General features: G+C 38.3%; 1 protein-coding gene across 1 annotated transcript in view; it reads left to right on the top strand.

Annotated features, from left to right (window-relative positions):
* The window catches only part of kctd16b (potassium channel tetramerization domain containing 16b), an 87,780-nt gene extending 66,071 nt beyond the window's left edge, over positions 1 to 21,709 (top strand). Inside the window, exon 2 of the mRNA XM_085421018.1 lies at positions 19,408 to 21,709. Within this exon, the coding sequence (XP_085277144.1) occupies positions 19,408 to 19,871 (464 nt within the window). The 3' untranslated portion in view covers positions 19,872 to 21,709. The remainder of the gene's footprint in view (positions 1 to 19,407) is intronic.
* The last annotated feature ends 3,039 nt before the right edge of the window (positions 21,710 to 24,748 follow it).

Here is a 24,748-nt window from a genome sequence, read left to right as displayed (position 1 = left end):
TGTCGAGCACAGGCAGACAGATCAATTAGACTAAAACTGATAAAGTTCTAAAATTCATGTTATAAATGAACTTGCTTTTTACCATTAACTTAAAAATCTGCAACATCATCATAATAAATGTATTGTAATTGTTCAGTATCTCTTTCTCTACCATATCATATTCTATGTGGTTTACTGAAAATAAAAGGCTTGCTCATGTATTGAAAATCACGTACATGCCTCATTCAGCAGTTTTGACTAAATGTCTACTTTCAGAGAGACGTGCGTGACTGTGAAGTGTGACTGCTTTGGGTCCTGTTTGTGTGTATGTATGGTGGGCTACCTATTAAAAAAGCATAAATCACACAATGTGATGGGTGTATGAGGTAGAAACTGAAAGACACCATATGGAGCTCTGCCAGTGAGCTGTAGAAGAGCTAAATGTAGGATGACGGAACACAGCCTGCTTCCACTATATTCACACACCCACACACACCCACCCACCCACACACACACACACTTACACACACACTGCAGCTCACAAACATGCTCACTCTCAGTCACACATTGAGATATACACATTCAGGCTCACCCCAGCTGTGTGAAAAGACGAGTGGCTTAATGACACTTAACATGAGATCAACTCTGGAGATGCTCTAAAAGTCACAATAAGCCAAAGCTGTTGCAGCTAATGATCCACCACACACTCAAAGACACTTAAATGTATACACATAATACAAACTCATGAAGGAAACAAAAAACTAAGCACTTGAAATTATTAAACTAAACTGAGAAAAAAAATCAGAGGACTGCAAACACTCACTTCAGTTCGCTCATCTTTCTGTCAAGAAGTGTCAATCACACAGTTTGTTTATCTTTTCATCTGTCTAAATTTGTTTCTGCGATTTGCCTGACACTTTCTGCACACAGAAGACCTGACATATCATTTTACTGCCAATTACTTCTGTGCTCTGTCAGGCTCTCTCCCGGCACCTGCTGTGTGCCTGAACGTACTTGTATGAATGTGTGTGGGTAAAAAGAGAAACATACATGTGTGATTTTGTGCTGTCTGTGCTTTCGGTAGCTGTGCCCTACTTACTCCAACTACCCATCATACATAGTCCCTAATGAGGCCCCTGGGAAGCTGTCCAGGGCTTTCGGTTCTCCAAAAAATGCTCCAGTTCCAACTCTATTTCAAAGCTGTTGCCTTGAAGGCTGTACAGCCTTTGAACTGGCATGGTTGGTAAACAGCAGTCCAGCTTTGTCACTATCCTACTGATAATAACATCATCAGATCTGGCCTGTACACCTAAATATTTCAAATAATGATGTATACCCATTTGTTTACACACATTTGCACAAGCGGATAAAAAGTGCTCTTTCAGACAAGCCAATACGTGCATAAACTGGTTACAGCCACTTTTGTGAACTGGTTTTTGCTTGCCCAGGCTGTTCCACTTCCATTTTTCTCTAATTTCTCTTTATGAGTGGTGCTACAGTAGAAACTGTGTTTACTTATTTTTTTTTTTTAAAGAGTGGCCTCACACAGGGAACACTGATGCCTCCTGCTTTGATAAAATGCCAGCACATTCTCAACATAATGAATGACTGACAGAGAAGCAAGAAGGAAACAGAATGATAAGATGAAAGCTACGTGCAGTGATAACATCAACATGCTGAGATTTACAGTAGGTTACGCTAAAGACTGTCATGTCCCCATGAGGGAAAAATTCCTTTTGGTCCACCAAACACTCGTTTTCTTGCACACCCTATCCTGTGCTGTTTTCTTTAAATCATCCCTGCCGGGAATACTCCAGGTGAAATGGGACAACAGCGATGAGCCGTTTACAGATGGCGCTCCAGACGGAGGCTCTTAATGTGAAATGGATGCTTGAAGTGGTGTGTAAAGGGGGAAAAGCAATTCTCGAGTAGTGTTTTGTTTTCAGAGAGTTCGTGGGGATAAGATGGTAAACTCTCGAAAGCTTGCCGTCTCACAGCCACCTGCAAGGAGCGAAAGCACAAAAGAGAGATATTCACAATATGAAGTGATGTAGTGCTAACACCCTGCCTAAATGCCTCAGTTGAAAATGATCCTGGCTGGCCTCATACCAAATCTCTCCAGAGCTCATCGCATCTGTTTCCTATCTCAGCTTTTCCTCCCAGTAAAGAAAGACAATCGTGCGGCATGTGGCAACCCGCTTAGAAAGAGTAAAACAGATCGAGTAAAAAGAGATGATGATGGAATGAGAGATAAAGAGGCCAAATACAGAGAACCCTGCCAGGATGCGAGAGGATTAAACACCACGGCTATATTGATCAGTCTGTATACCTTTCAGAGCCAACAGTCTTTCTTAAATCTTTTGATGTTTCTACTTTTGAGTCAGCCCTTTCATCACTCCAACCGTCCGCCACGGACATCTACATTGATTCTGTCTGAATCCAGAATTGCTCATGTTTGTTTTAAACTCTTGTCTGATCTTTGAATTATTTGTAATTCAGAGATGGGGCAGAGGTGTTGCTGCGATTCCTTTTCTGAACTGATTTTGAAAAAATCTATTTCAGATTTGACCGTCCATCATTTCGCGTATTTGTTTCATTCATCTACTGTTCACACATGCAACACATTCATTGCCCAAAGACTTCAAATGCCCGTCTGCAGACCGCACAGGGGAAATTAGTGCCAGTCATGTGAACTGCTAAACTCATTTTACAACTATGTATGTTAATTGGCAACAGGTCAGTAACATGATTGGATACAAAAAGAGCTTCTTAGAGAGGCAGAGTTTTTCAGAAGTCAAGCTGGGCAAAGGTTCACTAATCAGTAAAAAAAACCCCAAAAACATCTATATATTGTGAAATTGTTTCAGAATAATCTTCCTCAGTTTGAGTTTGAATATGTTATCATCTACAGTACAGAACATCATCAAATCTGGAGAAATCTCTGTGCACCAGGATCAAGGTCAAAAGTCAATATTGGATGCCAAAGCTTCTCTGGGCCAAAGCTCTTTCAGAAAGGACTGAAGTGAAAAACTGTTCTGTTGTCAGACGGAAATTGCAATGTGAAATTATTTTTGGAAAACATGGACACTAGTTCCTCTGGACTAAAGAGGACAGGGTCTATCCAGCTTGTTGTTAATGCCCAGCGCAAATCTGATTGGGATGTGTTAGTGTATGGAATTGACAGGTTGCACATCAATGCTGAAAAGTGTATAGAGGATTTAGAGCAACATCTGCTCCTGTCCAGATGACGACTGCCTGCAGTCCAGATCTTGAACTCTATAGATTCCTATATCAGACAAGAACGGTACAACATTTCTTTTCCATAAGTCCAGCAGCTGGTCACCTCAGTTCCCAGACATATACAGACTACTGTTTAAAAGAGGGGGTGCTACACTGTGGTAATCATGGCCCTGTCTTAACTATTTTGAAATATGTTGGTGCCATCAAGCTCTAAATGACTTTTATTTGTTAAAACATTGTATATTGTTTTTATGTTCTATTATGATATAAAATACATTTAATGATCATTTAATTCTTTTTTATTTACATTTACAGAGAATCATACAGCATTTTTGGAACTGGGTTTGGAGAAATAAAAAACACAATTCACCAGTTTAACTGCTGGGAACCTTCATGACTTTCATGACTTAAAAATAAAAAAAAACCCAAGATGGTAGTTTAATTTACAATACTTTTTATTATTATTGCTGCTCAAAAAGAGCCAGTCTCCTGGGATGTTACTGCTGCGCACTGTCTTTAGCCTCCTGAGCAGTCTTGTTGATGAAAACATAAAGAGAAATGTCAGAAATGGAAGCCATGATTCTTGCTAAACTTTTTATGATTTTCAGCTTTTAAAAAAATCTTCGAAAAAAAAAACAGAGGACGAAGTATGCACAGACATTTAATTTTGTTGGCAGAAAGGCATGAGAGGGGTTAGATGACAGATTTGCGAGACAAAGGAGGAAACTGATTGAAGATGGATGAAGAAAGTGGATGATAGCTGAACAAGACTGATGACTTATGTGAGAAAAGGAAAAGAAGAGAAAATGAAATAGTTGATGTTGGTAATGATGGAAAAATAATAGTCATCTTTAGAAAGATGAAAAATGAATGTCCACCTGTGCAAATGATGTTGCTAATAGAGGAGTTAAAATTAAACAAAGTGCCATTTAACCTCGAGTTTGCAGTCATCCAGATGCAACTGAAACAATGCCAGAGTCGAGATAATGTCAGTATTACAACAGAAACATTGAGCAATCTATAAGCAATTACATTTTAAAAGCCTTGTCTGTGTCGTAGATTGATAATGAGACTGTGTATGACAGAGGGACAGATATAGTGGACTGCGGGTCTCCTCCTGGGAGGCGATAATGCCAAAACAATTGTTTGCAGATTACAGCTAGTTTGTTGGTACAGATATCATCTGCACAGATCTGCACTGTGCCACGGCATTTTGGTTCACTGGCTGCACTATCCCGTGTACACTTATTGCCACAAACGTTTGCCTGTAGCTGTGTATTCAGAGTAAACAATTGCCAGCAGTGTACTTTATCTAAATATTTAATAAACATCCAACATTTGCTAATTCTGTGACTTTTTAGCTGTAGAAAAATCATCTTTTCCTAAGGATATCAAGGACCAGATAATGATGACTTTTGCATTGTCTGCATCATTGTTTTGCACCCCTTTGTCTGTCAAACATTTGTACTTTACCTTCCTCTCAGATGATTAGTTTGACTTATTGTTAATGCCATGTGTCATCATCTGCATGTGCTGCATTTCCTCTTAATGCCTACTGCATGCTTGCAACATTTTCCGCTGCTTCATGCTGCTCTGCTTGGATGGATTCAGATTAAAAACCACTCTATTTTTTCATAGGCTCCCATTAGTCACCTGTGACTTTATTTACACATTCATGTGGATGTTTGCAGTCACTGGGAATTAGCTTAGCTTTTTTCAAATCATATAAATAAGATCCTGATTTGCATAAACTGCTGCAGTCATTACTGCCACCGTTTTTTGTCTTATAAGTCATTTTCTAACTCCGAGAGACATTTTTACCCTTTGTGTCAATGTTGTGTTTTAAGTTGTTATTTTTAAAAGCATGGCAGTACATGAATGAAGGCTAGATTTGTGGAAAATCAGCAAATGGGTCAAAAGTATTTAATAATAATTGTGTATTTATTTACTCCTTTAACTGTATCTGCACATAAGTAACCAAAATAATTCATTATGTATGAGAAATGCAATACATATTTTAAAAACACTGATTCATTCAAGGTGCCAGCTGCCACGAGCTGGTGCTATGGGTGGATCCACTGATCGGCATCAATGTTTCGGTGGATGTTATGTGTCAAATAATATGTCAGTACTAGGAATGCAGTGATCTGTGATTTGAATGGGGTATTGATCTGATACTGACCTAAAAAGTAGGATTGGATATCAGTGACAGTTTATCACCTGATCCATTCAGTTCAACATTATGTTGTTTGAGTTTACTATATCCTACCAGCAACAAGCAGCAGAGCTAACATACAATAGAAGAAGCAAGCAGCAGAGGGACAGTAGTTTGGTGGAAGGCTATTTCAGAAAGATTCTACTTATATGTTGGCAAATGTTTTTACTTCACTACAAACTGTGATCAAAGTGAACTAACATAGAACAACAATGCTTTCTGTCTCTTCATTTCTCATAGTGTTTGGGCTGTCCTGATATAAAAGCTAGAAGAGCGTTCTTTCAGTTTGATGCTCATTTGTAGGCTTTTATTATGCTTATGCTAAGAAAGCACACTGTTGTCAGTGTGATTAAATATCTCACTTCAGCTGTATCCTATTAGCTGCACACCTGTGTGTGAGGGAAAAAAAGGTGAAACTACTGTGTAAATGACAGCAGTTTGCTGCTTAATGAATCTCACCTTGATCCAAAATAAGATCAGTAGAAATAAATCGGATGAATGACACCGACACATTAATTTTTTTCACCATGTTTATCCTGGGTATGCTTTCATTACTTATTTCATTAGCGAATACCAAAAAATGCAGTGAATTTATATTGTTGGATTTATTTACTTATTCCATTTTGTGCTACAAAGATACTAACGCCTTTAAGTCCAGCCTAGTGAATATCTTCCTCAGAGTGAGAAACAAAGATTATTAATTAAGGCTGGTACTGCACTCCATATCCACAGATACCTACAGCCAGGGTATTGGTATCAGATCAGAACCAGAAAAAAATGGATTAGGAGATTAGGTTTCCCAGCAGACAACTGTGTTGTTACTGGACAATGTTATTCAGCTCTGTCAGTACTTTAAAGTTTTAATTGTTTTGTTTTTTTTACTTGTGACATGCATGCAAAAGCCTGTTATGTCAGCGAAAGTCTGAGTGGCTAACACTACGTACATTACTTTGATATGTGTGCTGTATGTAGCCATAATTGGAAGGCAAGGTAGAATGTAAAATAGAATTAGTAGAAGCTACTGACTTACAGTCTGTGCTTTGAGTTTGCCCTTTTTCATATTTATTAATGTAGGCAGGCTAATTAAAGTTGTAAATATAAACAGTAAGTGTATGAGCACTGATGGCCTGGCATTCAGCATGAGCTGGGAGACACAGAGTCTCAGAGAGGGATCATTAGTTTGCATCATGATGAAAGTTTAAGAGGGCAGTCTGGATGTGGCGGTTATTAATGAATGCTAGCATAGGCTGGTGTCTGTTTAAAAAAAGAAATCTCTCAAATTGAACCTTTTTGAACATTTGGAGAGGAGGAGGAGGAGGAGGAGGCTTGATTAGTAATCAGTAGGACTGGTCTTCAAGAGGAAAGTTTCACTGTGCCTGCGTCAGCACAGCTACTCTGAAGTATTTCAAATTACTCAAGTGCCCATTGCTACAATTAGTTCTAGAGCATGTTAGTACAGGGCACCACTAGTTTATGTCAGATTTCAATTTCTCATTCTCCTTCATTCTGCAAATACTCCAATTTTTCTACATTTGAGATGAAACTGAAAGGAGAAAAAGTAAGTACAACAAGAAGTTTAATCAATTTGCAGAAATACCTTTTGTAATCTAGAAGAATGAATCCTGTAAGTTTTTTTTCTCATCTGTAGAATGCTCTGGCTTTGTGTTATATATGTACTTTTCGATGACTGCAGTCTAACAATAGACACACTGCATTTTATAATATGGAATTTACAGACACTCTAAGAGAAAGAGAGTGAGGAAATAAGCGGGAAGAATGAGGGACACAAAAACCCTTCAGGGGGTGCTGCAAGAAATGGAAACTCCTGTCAGCATGTAGTGTCACTCTCAGAAGCCAAATGTAACACCTGCTCGGTAAGACGAGCGTTTCCACCCAGCAGACACACAAAACAAACACGAGTGCAGAAACGCACTCACAAAGAGACAGAGTCTTAAAATGAAGGGGTGAGAAAATGCTGGCATTAAAGAAGAGGCCTGTTTAAGAGGATAGTCAAATGCATCAGCTCACACTGCTTTGCAAGGGACTAATAATGCTGCATTATGAGAAAGACGGGGATGGAGGAGAAACGCTTCATTCCAATTATCTACTGTGCTAACCTTGCAAATATTCTTTGAACAAACAGCACAGTTAAGGAAAAATGCCTCTTTAATTCAGAATATGCTGAATTTTCATTTGACAGCTAACATCTTTACCAAGAGCTCATTCCTGGGGCCAGGAAGAGTTTAATCAATATCTGACCAACCAAGCTTCTTCCCACAGCTAATAGCCAGACAGAGATGTAAAGCAGGCTGCTGCAGGTCCGGACTCCTGACTTGACCAGCATCTATCACGCTGAACTGTCCTTGAGCAAGATGCTGAATCACTGCCAACTGTAATTGTTGTTCTATTGACCTCCGCATGGAGCCAAGAAAAAAAAAAAAATCTTGTGCACATATTTTTAAAACATCTAACCAGACAGAAACTCTTCATTTAAATATGTGCTTCTTGTAAAACTTATAAATTAAGTTAGATGTAATAGTAAAACACGTTGACAGCAATTACCCAGCGAAAAAAAATAAACACTGTAAAAAATCAGTATTGTAAATATTTTAGCCAGGGATTATGTTTGTCACCTAAAGGTGATTGGGAAAACAATTACTTACTTAGTTTCTAAGGGACTGAACTTTCTTGGGAAGCCATGAGAGCACCAGAAGCTTCTCTACTAACGATGAAAAGCTGACTGACTTGTGGATCCAAAAACGCATTTGTCTGAGCTTTTGAGCTAAAATAACATACACTATATAACAGTGATACCAACTCTGAACCAGAAAATAGACTCACATCCCCAGAAAATCGCAAAGAGTGCAGCCAGAGTCTCATTTTCCCTCTTTTCTGATTGATTCTCTATGGTGCCTCAGATCAGTTTGATGCTCAAAGGAAGAGCAAACTCTTACTTTCTCTTAGCTTTGTTTTTGCTTGGATCGCCTCAGTTATATAATCTCTACTTTCCCAGGGATTGCAGTAATACTGGGTTGAGAAACATTAGTAATTCAGTTTTAAACTATATAATAAATTATCAGCAGTTCAAACCACTTGTCTCCTGATTGCTGATGTTCTTGGGAGCGTGGCAGTGTAAGCCTTCTGATACAGACACTTGTAACTTATCCTTGTGACATTGTGCACTAAAATATATGATCCGTTTTCATCGGGTGGACCAATGGCACGAACAAAAAAAAAAAAAAAAAAAAGAGAGAACGATATGCAGCATCCTAAGCCTGCAGTCCGAATTGCAGTCTTGAAACTTTGTGCCAAAATAAACTGTCTTGCATGAATACCGCACGGTTATGCACAGTCTCATATATTTGCATTTAGTGTTTAGTTAAGACCCCAAATACAGGATGCTGGAGGTGCAACAAAAAGTGATCCATAATAGCTAAATCAAAACGTAAATGCAGAGGAAACGGAGACCAGAGTACTTAAGCCAAGTGAAGAGATGCAGCCAGAACGAAACACAAATAGCAAACACAAAGTGGGAACTGAAGCTGAATGAAAGAGCCAAGGATAAAAACTAACACAAGAAAAGCAAATCTTCTTAACAGGAATTCAATCTCCACGAACACAAATACATAAATACAACTTTAGCTCAAGATACTTTAATGATAACGAAATCAAAATAGTAATTCAAATACTTACAACATTAGAACAACAGAGACACCAAACAGAAAACATTTAACATTGATCAGTGCAAAAAACCTAAAGTGAAAACCCTGAGACCAAAATCAGTGACCATGACAGACTGAAATTCCAACCAATTCAATTGTAGAGAAACATGAACTCGAGGGCTAGCTGAAAGGAAAAGGCATTTATTTTAAAACTCAGCATGCCTGGTGAAGCTTGCGTTAAGCCAAACTTTCCCAGTAGAGCTTTAGAAAAGAAAACATCTAATACAAGTGTCTGCATACTACTCATAAGTAAACATTTGGTATTTAACATTTTTATTCTGAATGGTACATTTAACTTATAGGTTGCATTTATTTTACAATTCTGAAAAGACATGTAAATAGTGAGAAATCAAAACACGCAAACACAAAGTATCAGCATGGATTGAAGGTGACACTTCACCAGTTATTGTCACTAAGTTGTGCAAGTTTTAAAGCACTTACAGCAGTTTAAGATTTCTTTGCCTTTAAGTTAGGATGCCGACACGTAATTATCTTCAGCTGTGAGCTTCCCCCCCTCTTATGGTGTGTTGTCTTGATGCATGATCAATAATTTATTTGGCTCAGTGTATTTGGTTCATGTACCGAGTGTTTTTCATAGGAAAGGAATGAGACACATATTTACAAAAAACAACATCTTGGTGGCCTCAAAATCCCAAAACACAATATGCCAAAAATGGATCAACACCAAGGATCAAGATCCCTGGCACAAACAGAGCAATATAGCGTATGCAGTTAAATGCCAAGAGGATTGCTGTAAATTATACACCTGGGAAAACAAACAATGCTAATGGGTGGTACAACATATAAGAGCCACCTTGTCCAGCTAGAGACCCACAGTCTACTTACACGCCAGTAGCCACTTTTTCACTGATGAGAACCTGCACAACCTGGACGGGAGTCACGGAGATCATGCATGGAAGAAGGGAACAACTTATTTGAACTGAGGAAGAGATTCACCATTGTACCATGCTGCCATTAGAGCACTTCCCCGACTCTCTGTGAATAGCACTCATGGCCACTTATCAGTAGTCATAATAATTTGCATATTAATAATCACGAAACTGATCTTGTGACTCATTGTTAGGCAATGGTGCTAGTTTCGTTATGCAGTCGATATGCAGTCTGGGGAAACCGGCAGTCAGCTGAGACTGAATAAGTGACTTGGATGAGTGATGGAACATTTCTCTCATGGAAAACGCTGCATCCAGATGAACTGAATCAACTTTGTGGGATTATTTCAGCTTATTTGAGTGCTCTTGTGAGGAAATTATCTGACACTGAGTGAAAGTAAACGGCTGAGTTTGTGATCGAATTACAGGCTGAATCCATGCATCATATTAAAAAAAACACACATACACAATGAGTGTGTGTAATATAGCACATTACAGTGCTATATTACACAGTTCATTATTGCATTACTCCTACTTGCTATTTGGCATAATGTTCTTCACCAAAAACTGCCTCGGCTGACTATATTTTGGTCTCAGTTAAAGTAAAAAAAAGTTTAGTTTGCAAAATTAAAATGATCTCAGAGACGATTAGAGCACAGGGCCGTTCCAAGCGACTCGCAAGCCGTCACTGTCAGTCTTTGACGTCGCTTCCATTTTGTACCAGCGCTCAACTTTCATACAGAGGAACATCCATCACAAAAGATTAATGGGTGTGACCATGATGCATTCTGACTCCCATTTCTCAAGAGAATTCAACTAGAAGCATTCAGGCATTTCTGAAAACTTTAACCAAACAGAATTAGAAGAGATGTAAGAGGAGGAGTGGAGGTGGGTACACCAAAAGAACTTGTTGGGGCAGTTCCTTGTTAAAATACCCCTTAAAGACATAACGTGTAAAATTACAATCTCAGTCAAAATGACTGTGATTAATGTGTTTCAACTCGAATGAGTGAGTTTTCATTTTGAGCTGCTCATGTATTTTCTGCTGTTATAATTCCACAAAGATTTAATCATTTGTTTGTTGTTTGTTAAGTAACTTGGCTGTAACACTTCACTGAAGCGCTCCATTAGAAAACTTGAGGAACCATACAGGTATCTGACAGAAAACCTTTTGTCAAGGGGCAGCTGATATGCCAAGATGTGGTGCGAAGCACTATAATTAGAGAGAATAAACAAAATACTAGAAACAACTTATGGAAATAGAAGAAGCCTTATTCTGAGACAGAAAGACTGATAGAAGAAGGCGGGGGAACTAATAAAGCAAAGGGAGGACAGAGAGAGAGAGAGACCCAGGTAGGGAGCATGACACAGAAACAGAGTGATGCAGACAGCAGAGGGGAGGTGGGAGGCAGAAAAAACTGACAGAGTGAGGGAGTGATAGATAGAAGAGGTTTATTTGCTTTTGTTGTGCCAACATCATTTATCTCCAGTGAACAGCCTCCGAGTGCTGAGAGGCTATATGACAGAAATCAATCAGAGGGCAATCGTCCATACACTTCCACTGATGCGCCAACCCATCGATACAGGCTTTAGGAGAGAGAGTAAAGGAGGGAGGCATGGCAAGAGAAGGAGAGAAGGGAAGGAAGTGCAGAGAAAAATGGAAATACAACAAGAAAACAAATTAAAAGAGAAGGCTTTTTGGCTCCAAAGGCTCCAAAATGAATGTGCAGCATGTCTCTATCTGCTCATTCAAGAGTCATTAAAAAGTCCTTTCACGTTTTTATGACCACCAAATACTCCAGCAGCCTCTGCCTTGTGTGCTTGGAGCTCTGTTTAAGAAGAGCAGATTTGTATTTTTCAAATTTTCTCAAACCAGCATATTTGGGTAAATATCCGAGGCTGTTTGAACATGTCACGCATATTTGGAAACAATGGCACTGAATGCTGCTGCATGGGCTGTTAGAGACATTTTAAAGTATGTTTATGTGTTTTTGGACTGCTATTCTCTTCATCAGGGTGATGAAGCACCACCTGTCACTGAGTGCGGTGTGCAAAATGCCAACTAAGATTTTCTCAGTAAAGACAAATTACATGAAAAATGATTAGGCATATATGGTAATGTTCTATTTTAGAATATCTCAGCTTATACTGCAGTAGTGTGCCAAAGTCTTGAGTCACCCCTTATTTCCTCATATTTTGCTTCCAAGGAGCCAGAGTTTTTTGTAATTTTTTAAAGTGGTCTTCAGAAGTAGTTTTCCAGGCTTTATAAAGGGCTTCCAATGCGCTTCTTGGGAAATCGACTACATCTTTAGTTTAGTCCTTGTACTTTGTACCATTTTCAGAATTTTTTTTTCTTTCTTTCTTTTTTTTTTTTTAGTGATAATCCAGGAAAGACCTGACAGAGAAACTGAGAGATGTTGTGGTTTGTAGCTGTATTTCAGCCAGTGATATTGGGGATCTTGTCAAAATTGATGGAATTATTAACACAGAAAAGTACTGTCAGATTTTGATCCACCATGCAATACTATCTGTAGAGCATTTGATTGGCACCAGCTTCATTTCTCAGCATGACAATGATCCTGAACAGACTGCCTTTGCAGTTAAAGCATACCTGGGTAGAAAAACACACATTGGAATACTATCAGTCATAGACTTTACTCTACAAAGCCCCAGATTTCAACATTATTGAAGCAGTATGAGGTCATCTTGACTTAAAACAGAAAAAAAGGGCAGCCAACATTCAAAGAAGCGCTTTGAATGTCCTTTAAGAAGCCTGGAGAACTAATCCTGAAGACGACTTAAAGAATTTTTTTTTCAAGCAATAATGGTTAAAAAGCCAAATATGAATTAAAAAAGATTGTTGCACAGTACTGTATGCTTGCATGACCACCCTAACTGTTAAAACATAATTACTGGACCCTTCGACAAAACCACATTAGAAAACACGTTGTAATTCTGCTTGACAAAGAAAATGAGCAAGCCTTTTTAAATAATAGCTGTTGGAAATAAATTATAGATAATGTATGGATTAGTAATAAGAACATTAATTTCATTTTATATGTGCTGTGTGTGCTGTGACAAGCTCAGTCTTTTTACTGGCCAGGGCTAACACAAGTTGTGGAGGGCCCTGCTGAGATTAATACATCAGGCACCTGTCAGGAAGCACTGTGTGTTTGTGTGTGCATGTAATACCATGTGACAGTCATTAGACTTTGGTCCGACCTCCTGCCCACCTGCCCGGAAAAGAAACAACACGAGATCACATAAATCATCTGCTTCACATAGAATACGTCTCCTGCAGACACACACCCGAAGCAGTGTGTGTTCTGAGTGACTCTGGCCAGAGGCATAGCTGACAGCCTGACACCTCTGATGACTTGAATGGGAGCCCGCCCTGACACCAGAATCCCCTTTTCTGCCCAACAGTGTACAGATATTAGTTCCAAGGCCAATATCGCTTACACACTGAGGGATGACCAAAGGCGGGCATGCGAACTGTTGATGTATACCTCTCTCCCTCAGATACACACACACACACACACACACACACACACACACACACACACACACACACACACACACACACACACACACACACACACACAGTCAGTATATCATATATTGCATGTTACTTATTAGCATTAACACACAAAGTACGGAATTCTATCTGCACTAACAGAAGCACACACCATCATGCACTCAGCCCTGAAGCAATGTATGCATGAGGCTTACATTAGTTCACACAATGCCATACGTATACTGCACAGGATAATATAGATAGCATTTACATACATATTTACTTGTCTCATGGATTACACATGCTTCAACTGACTGAAGGAGTGCATGGTTTAAAGATAATATTTTGTGACTTATATCTGAGTCGGCGTTACTGAAAACAAATTTCTTTTTAACCCAAGGTACCTTTGAGGAAATAACAGAAATTTCTCCGCTTTCGATTTATTAGTTTAACACAATCAGAAGAGGCTCAATAACACAACAGTTTTACTGTCTGTCACTGGAGCTGTTTGGCGATCAAGGCCCTTTTCTCGAGGCACTTCTAATTCACGAACTCAACCCAGGATATGAGTTTATACTGGGTAACATGGCCACCTCTCTGACCTGTTTTTAATTTAATTAAATTTTTTTTGTTTTTTGATCTAACTGTGCAGCTGGACTCTAATACTACACATTGTACTGCATATTCTATTTCTGTGTCTATCTTCTGTGAAAACCACAGCTACATGAATTAATTGAGTGTAAAGAGTGGATTTTATAAATCAGCCTTAAGATGTGCCCAGCACCACGACTCTGAAACGACTTCAAATATTTTATGGTGAGAGAAGTGTTGAAAATGCACATGATAATTTGTATTATTTTGGTACAAATAAAGTCAGTAGTTTTCTTTCTGTCCTGTTAGTGAGTCTAATTTATAGGCCTAACCTATTTTATTATTTCCTCAACAAAGTTAAAAGTATAATTTTCTGCTTTTATTTTCATGTGGATTGAAAAAAAACTGAATGGAAGATGTTTTCTGTTCTTCTCTCCTTTGGTGGTATGTGGGTAGCACTGTCACCTCCAGGTCTATAGCACAAATCCACCAGCTGGCCTTTCTGTGTGGACTTGACAACTTTTGTCTAGTTTCCTCTCACAATCTAAAGATATGAATGTTGGGTCAGCTGACCCTGAAATAGACTGGTCTGTCCTGTAACAGCTGGGATAGGTGGGAATACATGAATCTCTGGTTAGGTTTTGACAGCGAGGCTCATTTAAAAGAGTTTCATGTAACCATGGAGAGAACGTCTCACTAACTTAACTCATCTAAGGTGACAATAATTGTACCTGGCCGTTTTGTACGATGAAATTAGGTTAGAGTTGAATACAACTCATGCAAGGTCACCCGTTATACAGCACAGGTGTCAACACATTACAATAGGTCACACCATTGGCTTAAAGACTCACTCTACATGGTCATTGCTCATTAGGTAGATGATGCAGGGATATTTATCTTACGGTTCAGACAACCTCAGGCAAAAAACAACAAGCAAACTTTTAATTACAAATTTTAACCTGAGTGATGGATGCAAGCATCCTTTGGGACACTCAGCAACAAGATGAATCACTCCTACCCAGTATAATTAAAATCAGTTTGTGTAGCAGCTCTAGCCTTTCAAACACTAAAACCTTGACCTTTAATTATAACGCTTCCATCAGTGTAAATTTTGAAGCTGTAAAACACACTGTCAAAATGCATCTATGGTGATGCAAAATTGGACTGAGGGCATCTGAGATATCACACTTAAGGTAAATGAGATTTCTCTTATTTGCAGATCAGAGAAAACATGGAAATCAGTGCAATACTCATTGGAAAAAAAACCAAAACATAAATGATGGTGGTATTAACAGAGAATGAACAGAAATATTAACCCAGTTCTATATGAATGAAGTCTGACCTCACAGGGTTGTGACAATGGGCTTGGATCAGTTACACTGGCAAGTTTTTATAGTGTGATGCAAAGATGTAGTTTACATATGTAATACAAATCAATGGCTAGGAGCAAGTGCAAAAAAGGAGAAAGTAATGTAATTACATGTAATTACAGTGCTCACGTGACGATAAGAGACATACCGTGAATTTATTTCCTTAATTTTGATGACCAGGGTTTGGATTGTTCTTGTAAGCTCTTATAAGCAGTGTCTTCAATTAGATTTTTTGGCCAACCAATTTCTCTCTGAAGTAAAAGCTTTAACAGGAAATTCAGCTAGTCAAAGTGACAAATCAGATTCCTCCTTGTAGTCTTTAATGTTCGCGAGGCTAATAGCTACTCACAGTACCTGTGAATTAAAGCAGCATGTCAATGTCAAGACTTACAGGATAAAAAGCTAAATAGACCTGGATATAATTACCAAATGCCAAAGATTAAACAGAATGTCATATATCAAATGCACAGACGCAAAGCCACAGGGACACACACAAACACACACACGACACGCTGTTTTACTGATTTGTTGTAACAGTGGTACCCATTGTGTTAAATTTATGTGGACAGGCAGATTGGCTACTAGCAGATTCGACAATTCTCCAGGGTATAAGACCATTTTTCATGTCACCAATTACAAGCCTGCATCTCATTAATTGGGGGGAGCCTTTCACTCAGAGTGACATAAATTAACTCATGTGTCCAGTAAAAAAGCTGGGACGAGATGGCTATCATGGGGTTAAATCCTCTACGTTGCAGCCAGGAGTGCATCTTTTTTATTTCTTCTGATCTCATTCTAATTGTGTTTATACCTGTAAAACTGCAAGTTGAAATGAAATATCACATGTTCTATCTTTTCTGTGAATGTGTGCATGGAAGTTTAAATCTCTAAATGCCAGTGGTAATTAAAGAGATTCACTGCTGGTAGAGTGTTGTGTTCCATTTCTGTCAAGGACTTTGAAAGGTGAATTTTGTTTAATATACAGCAGGCAGCAGTGTATTTGGGTGTGCGCTTTGGATTCAGTGTCAAAGCTGTTTACAACATACACAGCAAAATATAACTTCTACTATAAATTTCTATTCTAACTATACTCACAAAAATGTAGTTATGATGAGTTGTGACTATTTATGAGGAACAATAGAAGGAACAAATCTTGGATGGATCAATTGTTTTCCATTCTGCTGTCTAGAAACGAGCCAAGCATGCTGCTGAGTATAAAGGGAATTAAAAGCAGGGGGGCATTTATTTTAAGCAGAGTTATTTATAGTCTTCTACAATCTTGTTTGAAGTGAAATGCTCAGCAGCATGAAAAGAAACAATGGTATTATTGAATGTGATGAGCAGAAGATGCGTGGAAAGCTGAGTCCTGTCAGAGCTTGTGTGTGGAGCTGAGGGGAGGTGAGGGGTGGGGCTCAAAATCAGAAAGGGAGGTGGGGGCATGTGTGTGTTAGCCTCGGGGGTTTTGATCTCTCGCTTCGCTAAACAGAGAGAAGTCCATCAGCAACAGATACCCGTTCAATTATTCAGGAGGTTAGCATGAAAAATAAATGGCTGCTTCCTGCAGGGAGAGGTGTGGCACTGCGCTGGTTCCTGAGTATTTCAGGTTATTGTACGCTCTCGCAGCGGTTAGATTGAGCAACTGCTTCCATTCTGGAGTCGATCAATTATGTGAGACCGCTCGCTTAACCCCATTAACACTAATAAACTCCACAATTTTCTTAATACGTGTTTCAAACAACATCAGCTTAAATTAGAGTAAATCAAAACAAAGCAGGAAAATACAATAACCCACATCCAGTCAATATTCATTGTTAAATTATCTTAAAGTTTCTACAGTTTCTGATAGCTCCTTAGCTTTGCAGCATTCTTCACAGGAATCCATCAAAGCTAAAGGTAATGTTAGCCATATACAAAGTGGCTAGCGTCGCTAACTAACAATTTTCCAACAGTTGGAAAATGTGGGGTGACTATTACTACTATTACTACTATTACTACTACTAGTACGACGACAACTAATAATAATAATAAAAGTCAACTTGGATTTTAGTTCATGAAGTGCATGAAGATTTGTCTTTGTACAACAGAAACAATGACAGAAAGTGAGAAGTTACACGTTTTGGCCCTGTCACTTTGTGGAGCTTTCAAATGCACAAAAAGGCGAAAGAGGAAATACTAAATATGGGGTCTTTCATGCTACAGTCACACAAGGGAAAAAAGTGGATGTAGACCAAACCACAACAAAAATTATTATGACCGAGTACAATAAACTTGCAATTTTGTTGCCATGATGGAAATGAGACATGGCTTGTTGGTTGTCAGTCAGGGTTGACATGGTTACTTCAAAGATAAGGACCAGGTCTGAGAGTACTCACTGTCAGTTCCTGGCTTCAAAGTGTCTATGTGCATCAAGACAATTATAAAATGGCAATAAAATGGTGTCAGTCTGATAACTGTCTGCAGTTTGCCATTACATGCAGTCCGCTGGAGATAATGGAACAAACAAGTATCATAAATCACCAAAAATCTGTTGTCTGCTGCCATCTATATACACACAGAAATTCACCTTCAAAATCACTGCTTGCATTCAGGGTCAGGCCAAAACTTTGACTTAAAGTAGAATTTTCTTTATAGATTCTTAGAACCTATTTTTTTTAACCTCCTAGTACCTGGCGTCCACATTAGTGGACATTACATTTTGGGTTATTTAGACCAAAATACTAAATCTTGCTCTACAAGGGCCTGATATCCACTTACGAGAAAATTATACTGCAACTGTTCTATTGAAATTTTAAATGAATATCCTCATATGTGGCTCTCATTTTTCTTAGAAACAAAAATTAGGAAAAAAAAAATCTGGTATAACTTTATTTTTACATTCACCAGGTTCCAATCAGCCTAAATATCAAAGAGAAATTAAAAACGCATGCCATGGAAGAGTTTGGGTCTTAGGAGGTTAATATTATTTTTGGTCACTATTGGATAGTGACAGTAAAGAAGACGTGCAGTAAAGAGCCACAGGTCAGACTCAAACCCAGGCTGCTGGTCTCTGGCCACACAGCAGATGGGCACCTGCTAACCCGCTGAGCTAAACTGGTGTTGTAAAATCTCCTTTTTATATAGGAATATAACCAGAATACAATGTGTCTACATACAAGTTGCACTTTATTGATGTAGATTGGCTCACATTGATTCCAATGTGCTACATAAATTTGGTTTAATTGTGGTTTTCACTGTTTAAACTAACCACAACTGTGCATTGTCCTTTGGTTTCATTGTTAAAGAGATTAATACAGTATGATGGCAAATAAGACTACACATTTCAGGGGAATCAAACTTGTGCAATCTGCTATTTGTTTGTCTTAAAACTGACCATTGCTCACATTGTTTTTTTTCTTCCTCGGTTACACACATATTTGCAGTGTAGATGATTGTTTATTGTCCTGGCTCTTCGTCCTACTGTTTTAGTATGAATACATGTAGGCTACAACGTATAAATCTGGACCTTCATTGTCTGTTTTCAAAAGGCTTTAGCTCCTCCACTTGTTTCATATGACAGTGTGAATCTATGAGGGTAGTTCTCTGAACAATACAAGCTTGTCACATAGTCAGCCAACTCACTTCTATGACTGGAGGCCAGCCAGCTGTCCCCGATGTCATGTCACTCTGTCCTAATGTGATTGCCATTTGGCATTAGCTGACTTTTCGTCTTTGTCTGTCTGTAGCGCTTGTTACTTTTCCTTTCTTCTCCTGTCTCTGTAATTTGTGCCACTCTTTGTGCTACTGTCTCATTTTTCTCTTCACAATGATTGGTCTTAAAAGAAAAGAAAAGGTGGAAAAAGTAGCATCTAATATTGGCTCCCGCTCTGCTTCCCTCTCTCTCCAGGTGGTCCATCACGTTGGTCGTCCCCTCCATGTGACTGCTGCTGCAAGAACCACAAAGGTGACGGCGAGGGTGAGAGCGGCACCTCCTTTAATGAGCTCTCCACCTCTAGCTCTGAGAGCCAGTCAGAGGCCAGCTCTCCCCAGGGAACAGTCATCTGTGGCCCAGTAAGTCGCCAGTCGCATCCCCGTGCCAATGTCCAAACCCTGGACAGGCCGCTGAAAAAGGGCCCTGTCACCATGGTCCAGCAGTCTGAACAACGACGCAAGAGTGACTTGCTGCGCACTCTTACAGCCAGCTCCCGTGATACCAGCAGCTGCAAGAAAAGGCCCACAAAAGAGAAGCTCACAGTTGAGGAGGAGTTGGAAAAGTGCATTCAAGACTTCCGCAAGATTAAGATCCCAGAGAGGTTCCCTGAGAGGAAGTACATGTGGCAGGCTGACCTGCTGAGAAAATATCGTCTCTGAGGCAGGAAACACAGCTGAAGGAGCAAACACATGAGGCCAAGAATCAGTTCAAGCGTTTTTTGATCATAAATTTTGCAACAAAGGGGAGAGAACACTAAACTTATTTAAATCAAGTTTCTGAAAGAAACCTTACTTTTATGCCAGTGCGCTGAGAGTCTAAACAGAAGCTAGAAGGAATGATAAAGAAAAAAGAGACTGTTCTATTATTGACGTATGTATGGTAGTAGGCTTTGTATGTGTGTTCATGTAGATTAGGCCTACTGTATGTACTGTAGGTGTGCTGTAACTTACTGAATGCCTTCAGAACTTTGAATAATTTATCCCAGAGGACCAATACAAGTGGATAAAGACAATGTCCATGAAATGATCAACCACCAGAAGGCTTGCTGATGGCTACACTTGGGGCTATTGATGGCTGCTGGACTGCACATGCTGTAATCGGTCATCATTCACTGAAAAACCATCGCAAGAGCCACGGTTTTAGTCAAAGCAGATAAGCACTGGTCTAGTATGTGATTGTATGTGTTTATGTCTGTGAAGGTTCTCAGTCATCCAGGTCATGGTAATCTAAGGAGGTTGAAAGAAAAGCGAGAAGTGTCAAACTGAAGAAGCTTCTTGGATGAGAGGTCAAAGGTTTTCTTTCCAAGCTCCTTAGATGTGTGTGTTTATGTGAGTGTGCGTGTTTTGTGTCTGTTTGCACCCGGGTGGCCTAGAGGTCACACATAAGTCCACATTGGGACCCAAAAACACTTCATACTGTTCAAACAGTGCTCTCACTATAAATGCACGCAAAAATGTCTCATGACAGGATGGCATGAAAAGCTGGGTTAATTACTTTTAAACAACTTCTGGAGACTTCCGAGCTGGTGTAAGCACAGTTTTATCAGCAAGTAACTTTTGCATAGATCTTCACAATGTTGGTTAGATGTAGAGCAATACCCACATTACTGTGTGAAGGGGAAGCAGAAGAGTGAAGGTACCAGAGATTCAGTGAAGTTCAATAAAAATATAGCACACACATACACATTTTCCCCATGTACTGAAAATCATATTCACTGCAGCATAATTACATTCCAAAATGAACAAAGCAATCAAACTTTTATTCACATACTGACACACAGAGCAATCAAGCACAGTGTCATTTAAACTACGCTTAATATGGCACAATAAATATGGAAAGGATAAAAGGGGACTGCTGTATTTGCTTACCCAGTGAACACAGACAGATGCCTTCTACACTGACTGTTGACAAGCTAATCAATAGTTATTGATGATAGAGTCTGTTGATAGAGCTGATAGATGTAACTCTTGTTTACAATTACTAATGAAGCTCTTGGGTTACTGACAAAGACAAGCTGCTCTTCTATTCAGTCAAAATTAGTCATTATTCATGTATTCATTTACCTACTACTTGGCTCTGTCAGGGTCTGCGGGATCTATTGCAGTGTAGACAGTCAACTGCTATATTAAAGCAACACAATTTAAAAGCATGAGTTAATATCCCCTGGAAGATGATTGTTATTCCTTCAAAGTCCTTGCTGAATAAAAAGTTACTGCCAATGGCAAAAGCACAGAAACGTTCACTGATGGTGCAATTATAAGGCATTTGTCTTTAGATTTCATATTGTTATTGGTCACTTAAAGCTGCCGTTTACTTTTTCATTGCCAGGTTAGTTCATTATTATTACAATACTAACTGCAAATGTAAAAGAAGAGTTGATAACTATATATATCACTGTTTTTGTAGATATGTATTAAAAGTGGTGGGATAGGGATTCACATCGATGAGAAGGCTTCTGATTATGAGACAGAATTATTCCATTTTTGTCATGAAGGTATTTTCCTTCATGAGGAAGTAGCTGATAAATTGGTACATGTGTTGGTCAAGGCATTCAATAAAATCACAGTTTTTCTGAATAGTTGGGTAGCTGTGATAAAAGATGTTAGCATTAGGAAGCTATACATCTAAATGAGTTTCTTTATATTGTTGAAATTTCAGATTGACCTTTTGATTAAAAAAAAAAAAAAAAAAAAAATATATATATATATATATATATATATATATATATATATATATATATATATATATATATATATATATATATATATATATATATATATATATATATATATAAAAACAGAGGTGAAAATGAAAATAATTATATTACACAAACTTGGCTGGACTTGTATTTATCATTGAGGGTTATAAAAGTGCAGAGGAGTGCGATCTATAAACAATCACAGCTTTTTGCAAAGCAAGAAAAAAAAGCACACACAACTAAGAGTAAAATATGCATAATGTATACTTGTCAAAGATCAGTTAATTTAAAACAATCCCTGATATGTTAAAAAGAAGGATGATTTAAAATGTTTTATTACACTTATTTTTCTATCAAATGCCCTTTAATTTAATACACCGTCGAGCACTTATTCTGCCCATATAATGTATTTCCTGTGAGAGAAGTTAAGTGGCAGTAAGAGTGCCAGGGATAGTCATAACCATATGTCTGCTAAAGCTCATTATAGTATAGAGTAAGTGGTTGCAATAGGTGCTAGATATAAACTAATCATTCTCCTCATGTCAATACAAGTAATATAATTTATTTTTCTACATTACTGGAATATTACATTTTCATTTTGAAGTCATTGATCTTTTTCGTTGAAGTTGAAATATGTTAATCCAGGCTACATATCATATGTAAATAAACACCATAAATCATACCTAACCAGAAAAATGTATTATGCTCTCTGTATATAACATGCAAATCCATGAGGCATTGCTGCTACTCTGTTCTTAATGTGCAGTAGACTGACAATAATGTAATACAGCCATTATTGTTTTTATTGTTTTGTCATTTAGCGTTGGGCTATCAGGGATTAGGGAAATATAAGATATATCTATAACAGATCTCATATTTATATTGGGTTTTTTTTCCAAACAACAGTGTCATAAATGGACTTCTCTAGCACACTCATCTGTGTCACAATCACTGATGACTATGATGCTGATTTTCAACCAGAATACAATGGAGTGTTAGAATAGTCATATGTTTTTGCTGTTTTGGCTCTGAACTTGATTTGAAATGAAACAGTGACTATAAAAGTACTTTGAGGGTGTTTACATCCATTTTTCCATTTCAGAAGAACAGTGTATAAATCCCCTTTAGCAGATGCAGGAAAATGCAGCAGGACAGTAAAAGCCTGACAAAAAGGGTGACACAGATTAAAAATTATACATTCAAACATACGATCCCACAACTCCTTAGCACAACCTTGCCATTCTCAAACCATCCCCTATTTAAATTTGGCTGAGCTTATAGATCATCGTTTTGGCAGCACTGCGGAACTTGTTAAAACTCAATGCCGTCTAACCCCAGTGGACAAAGTACAAAACCCAATCAATGTTAAAAAATGGTGAGCATAGTTCTGAGCATGTCAGGGCTCTGTGTGCGGGCAGGCAGAGAGGAGGATCCAAATGCAGGACTCAGAAAACGGAATGCAACTCAAAAACCTCAGCTTTATTGCTGGCCAGAAAACAAAACATGAAGTGAGGACTGAACCCCGAAACCAAAAACACACAGGCATAATCTGAGGGTACGACGCGACACTGGGCATGGGAAAACACAGGGCTTAAATACACAGGGTAGTAATGAGGAAATGGGCCACAGAAGGGAGACACAGCTGGGAGAGATCAGGGCTAACGAGACATGGGGAACAAAGCTGCACACACTAACATAAGACAAAGTCTTTCACAATAAAACAGGAAACATGAATCACAACTCAGAGACATGGACTCAACACAGAGACAGAAAATGAAACATGGAACTGAACTATACATGAAACCACCATTCCTAAAACATGGATAATAGAAACATGAAACTCTAATAATGATAATAATAATAATAATAATAATAATAAACATCACAACAAGAGAATGAGAAACAATCCAAAACACCAAAATAACTGAAACACAAAGTACCAGAGAAACAAAGAATAATCCATGATGCAAAAGTGAACCAAAACATAATAAACTCAAAATACTGGGTCCAATGGACCCAGAACCGTGACAGAGCATACCTAAGACGTCAACACTGTGTGTTTGATTAATGACATTGATTTGATGTTGGCACATTGTGAACTCACAGCAGGATACATTGCAAGTGGTCAGATAGGAGAGTCAAAGGAGTGATCTAAAACCAGTACTGGAACTAAGGAAATGACCTTAAAGGTGGAAAAATGTCAAATTTAAATCAGGTATTGTAGCATTTGAGTTGTATGGGGTGAGATTAGAAGGTTTATGATCGTACCTTAAATTTCTGATACTGTTCTTTTCATGTGGACGTAAACACCCAGAAGATAAAGCTGAAGATCACAACTTCTTGTCATAGTCTGGCTAATCAATGAAAGGCAGTCCAAGATTAGCTGAGTACAAAGCCAGTTCACAGCGTACATAGGTGAGAGAATTTATGTATAAATCTTTCTATATGTTTGCTTGGTGTGAACCAAACGTACATGCATACATATAGACAGAAAAACAGTTTTGTCTCTGGCTGATTTAAATTTTTTAGAGTAGGTAGCATACTTAAGACTGATTCACATTTAACCCATAAATTGTGTGTTTTTAATTGCTGGTACAATTATCATCAAACTAAAACACAAGAGCAAACATAGTTTATGTGTAATGTGAGGGTCCAGCTTTTAGTTTTTAGCATATCGTTTGTAATTTTTTAATATGTTTAATATATTTTAATATGTGCAATAGTTTGGGTTTTGCTGTCCATATTCAGCTATGCTGAAGTGACTTTATGGATTCTGTTTGCTTGACTCTACCCATCAGTTTAAAAACATCGTTTTTTTCTTACTTAGAGATGATTCAA

The sequence above is a fragment of the Rhamphochromis longiceps genome, linkage group LG10, assembly GCF_057381845.1.
Source record: "Rhamphochromis longiceps isolate RC_006_pf linkage group LG10, R_longiceps_female_GT1.1, whole genome shotgun sequence".
Lineage (NCBI taxonomy): Eukaryota > Metazoa > Chordata > Actinopteri > Cichliformes > Cichlidae > Rhamphochromis > Rhamphochromis longiceps.
The sequence above is the reverse complement of the archived record's forward strand: the minus strand, read 5'-3'. Positions and strand labels throughout refer to the sequence as shown.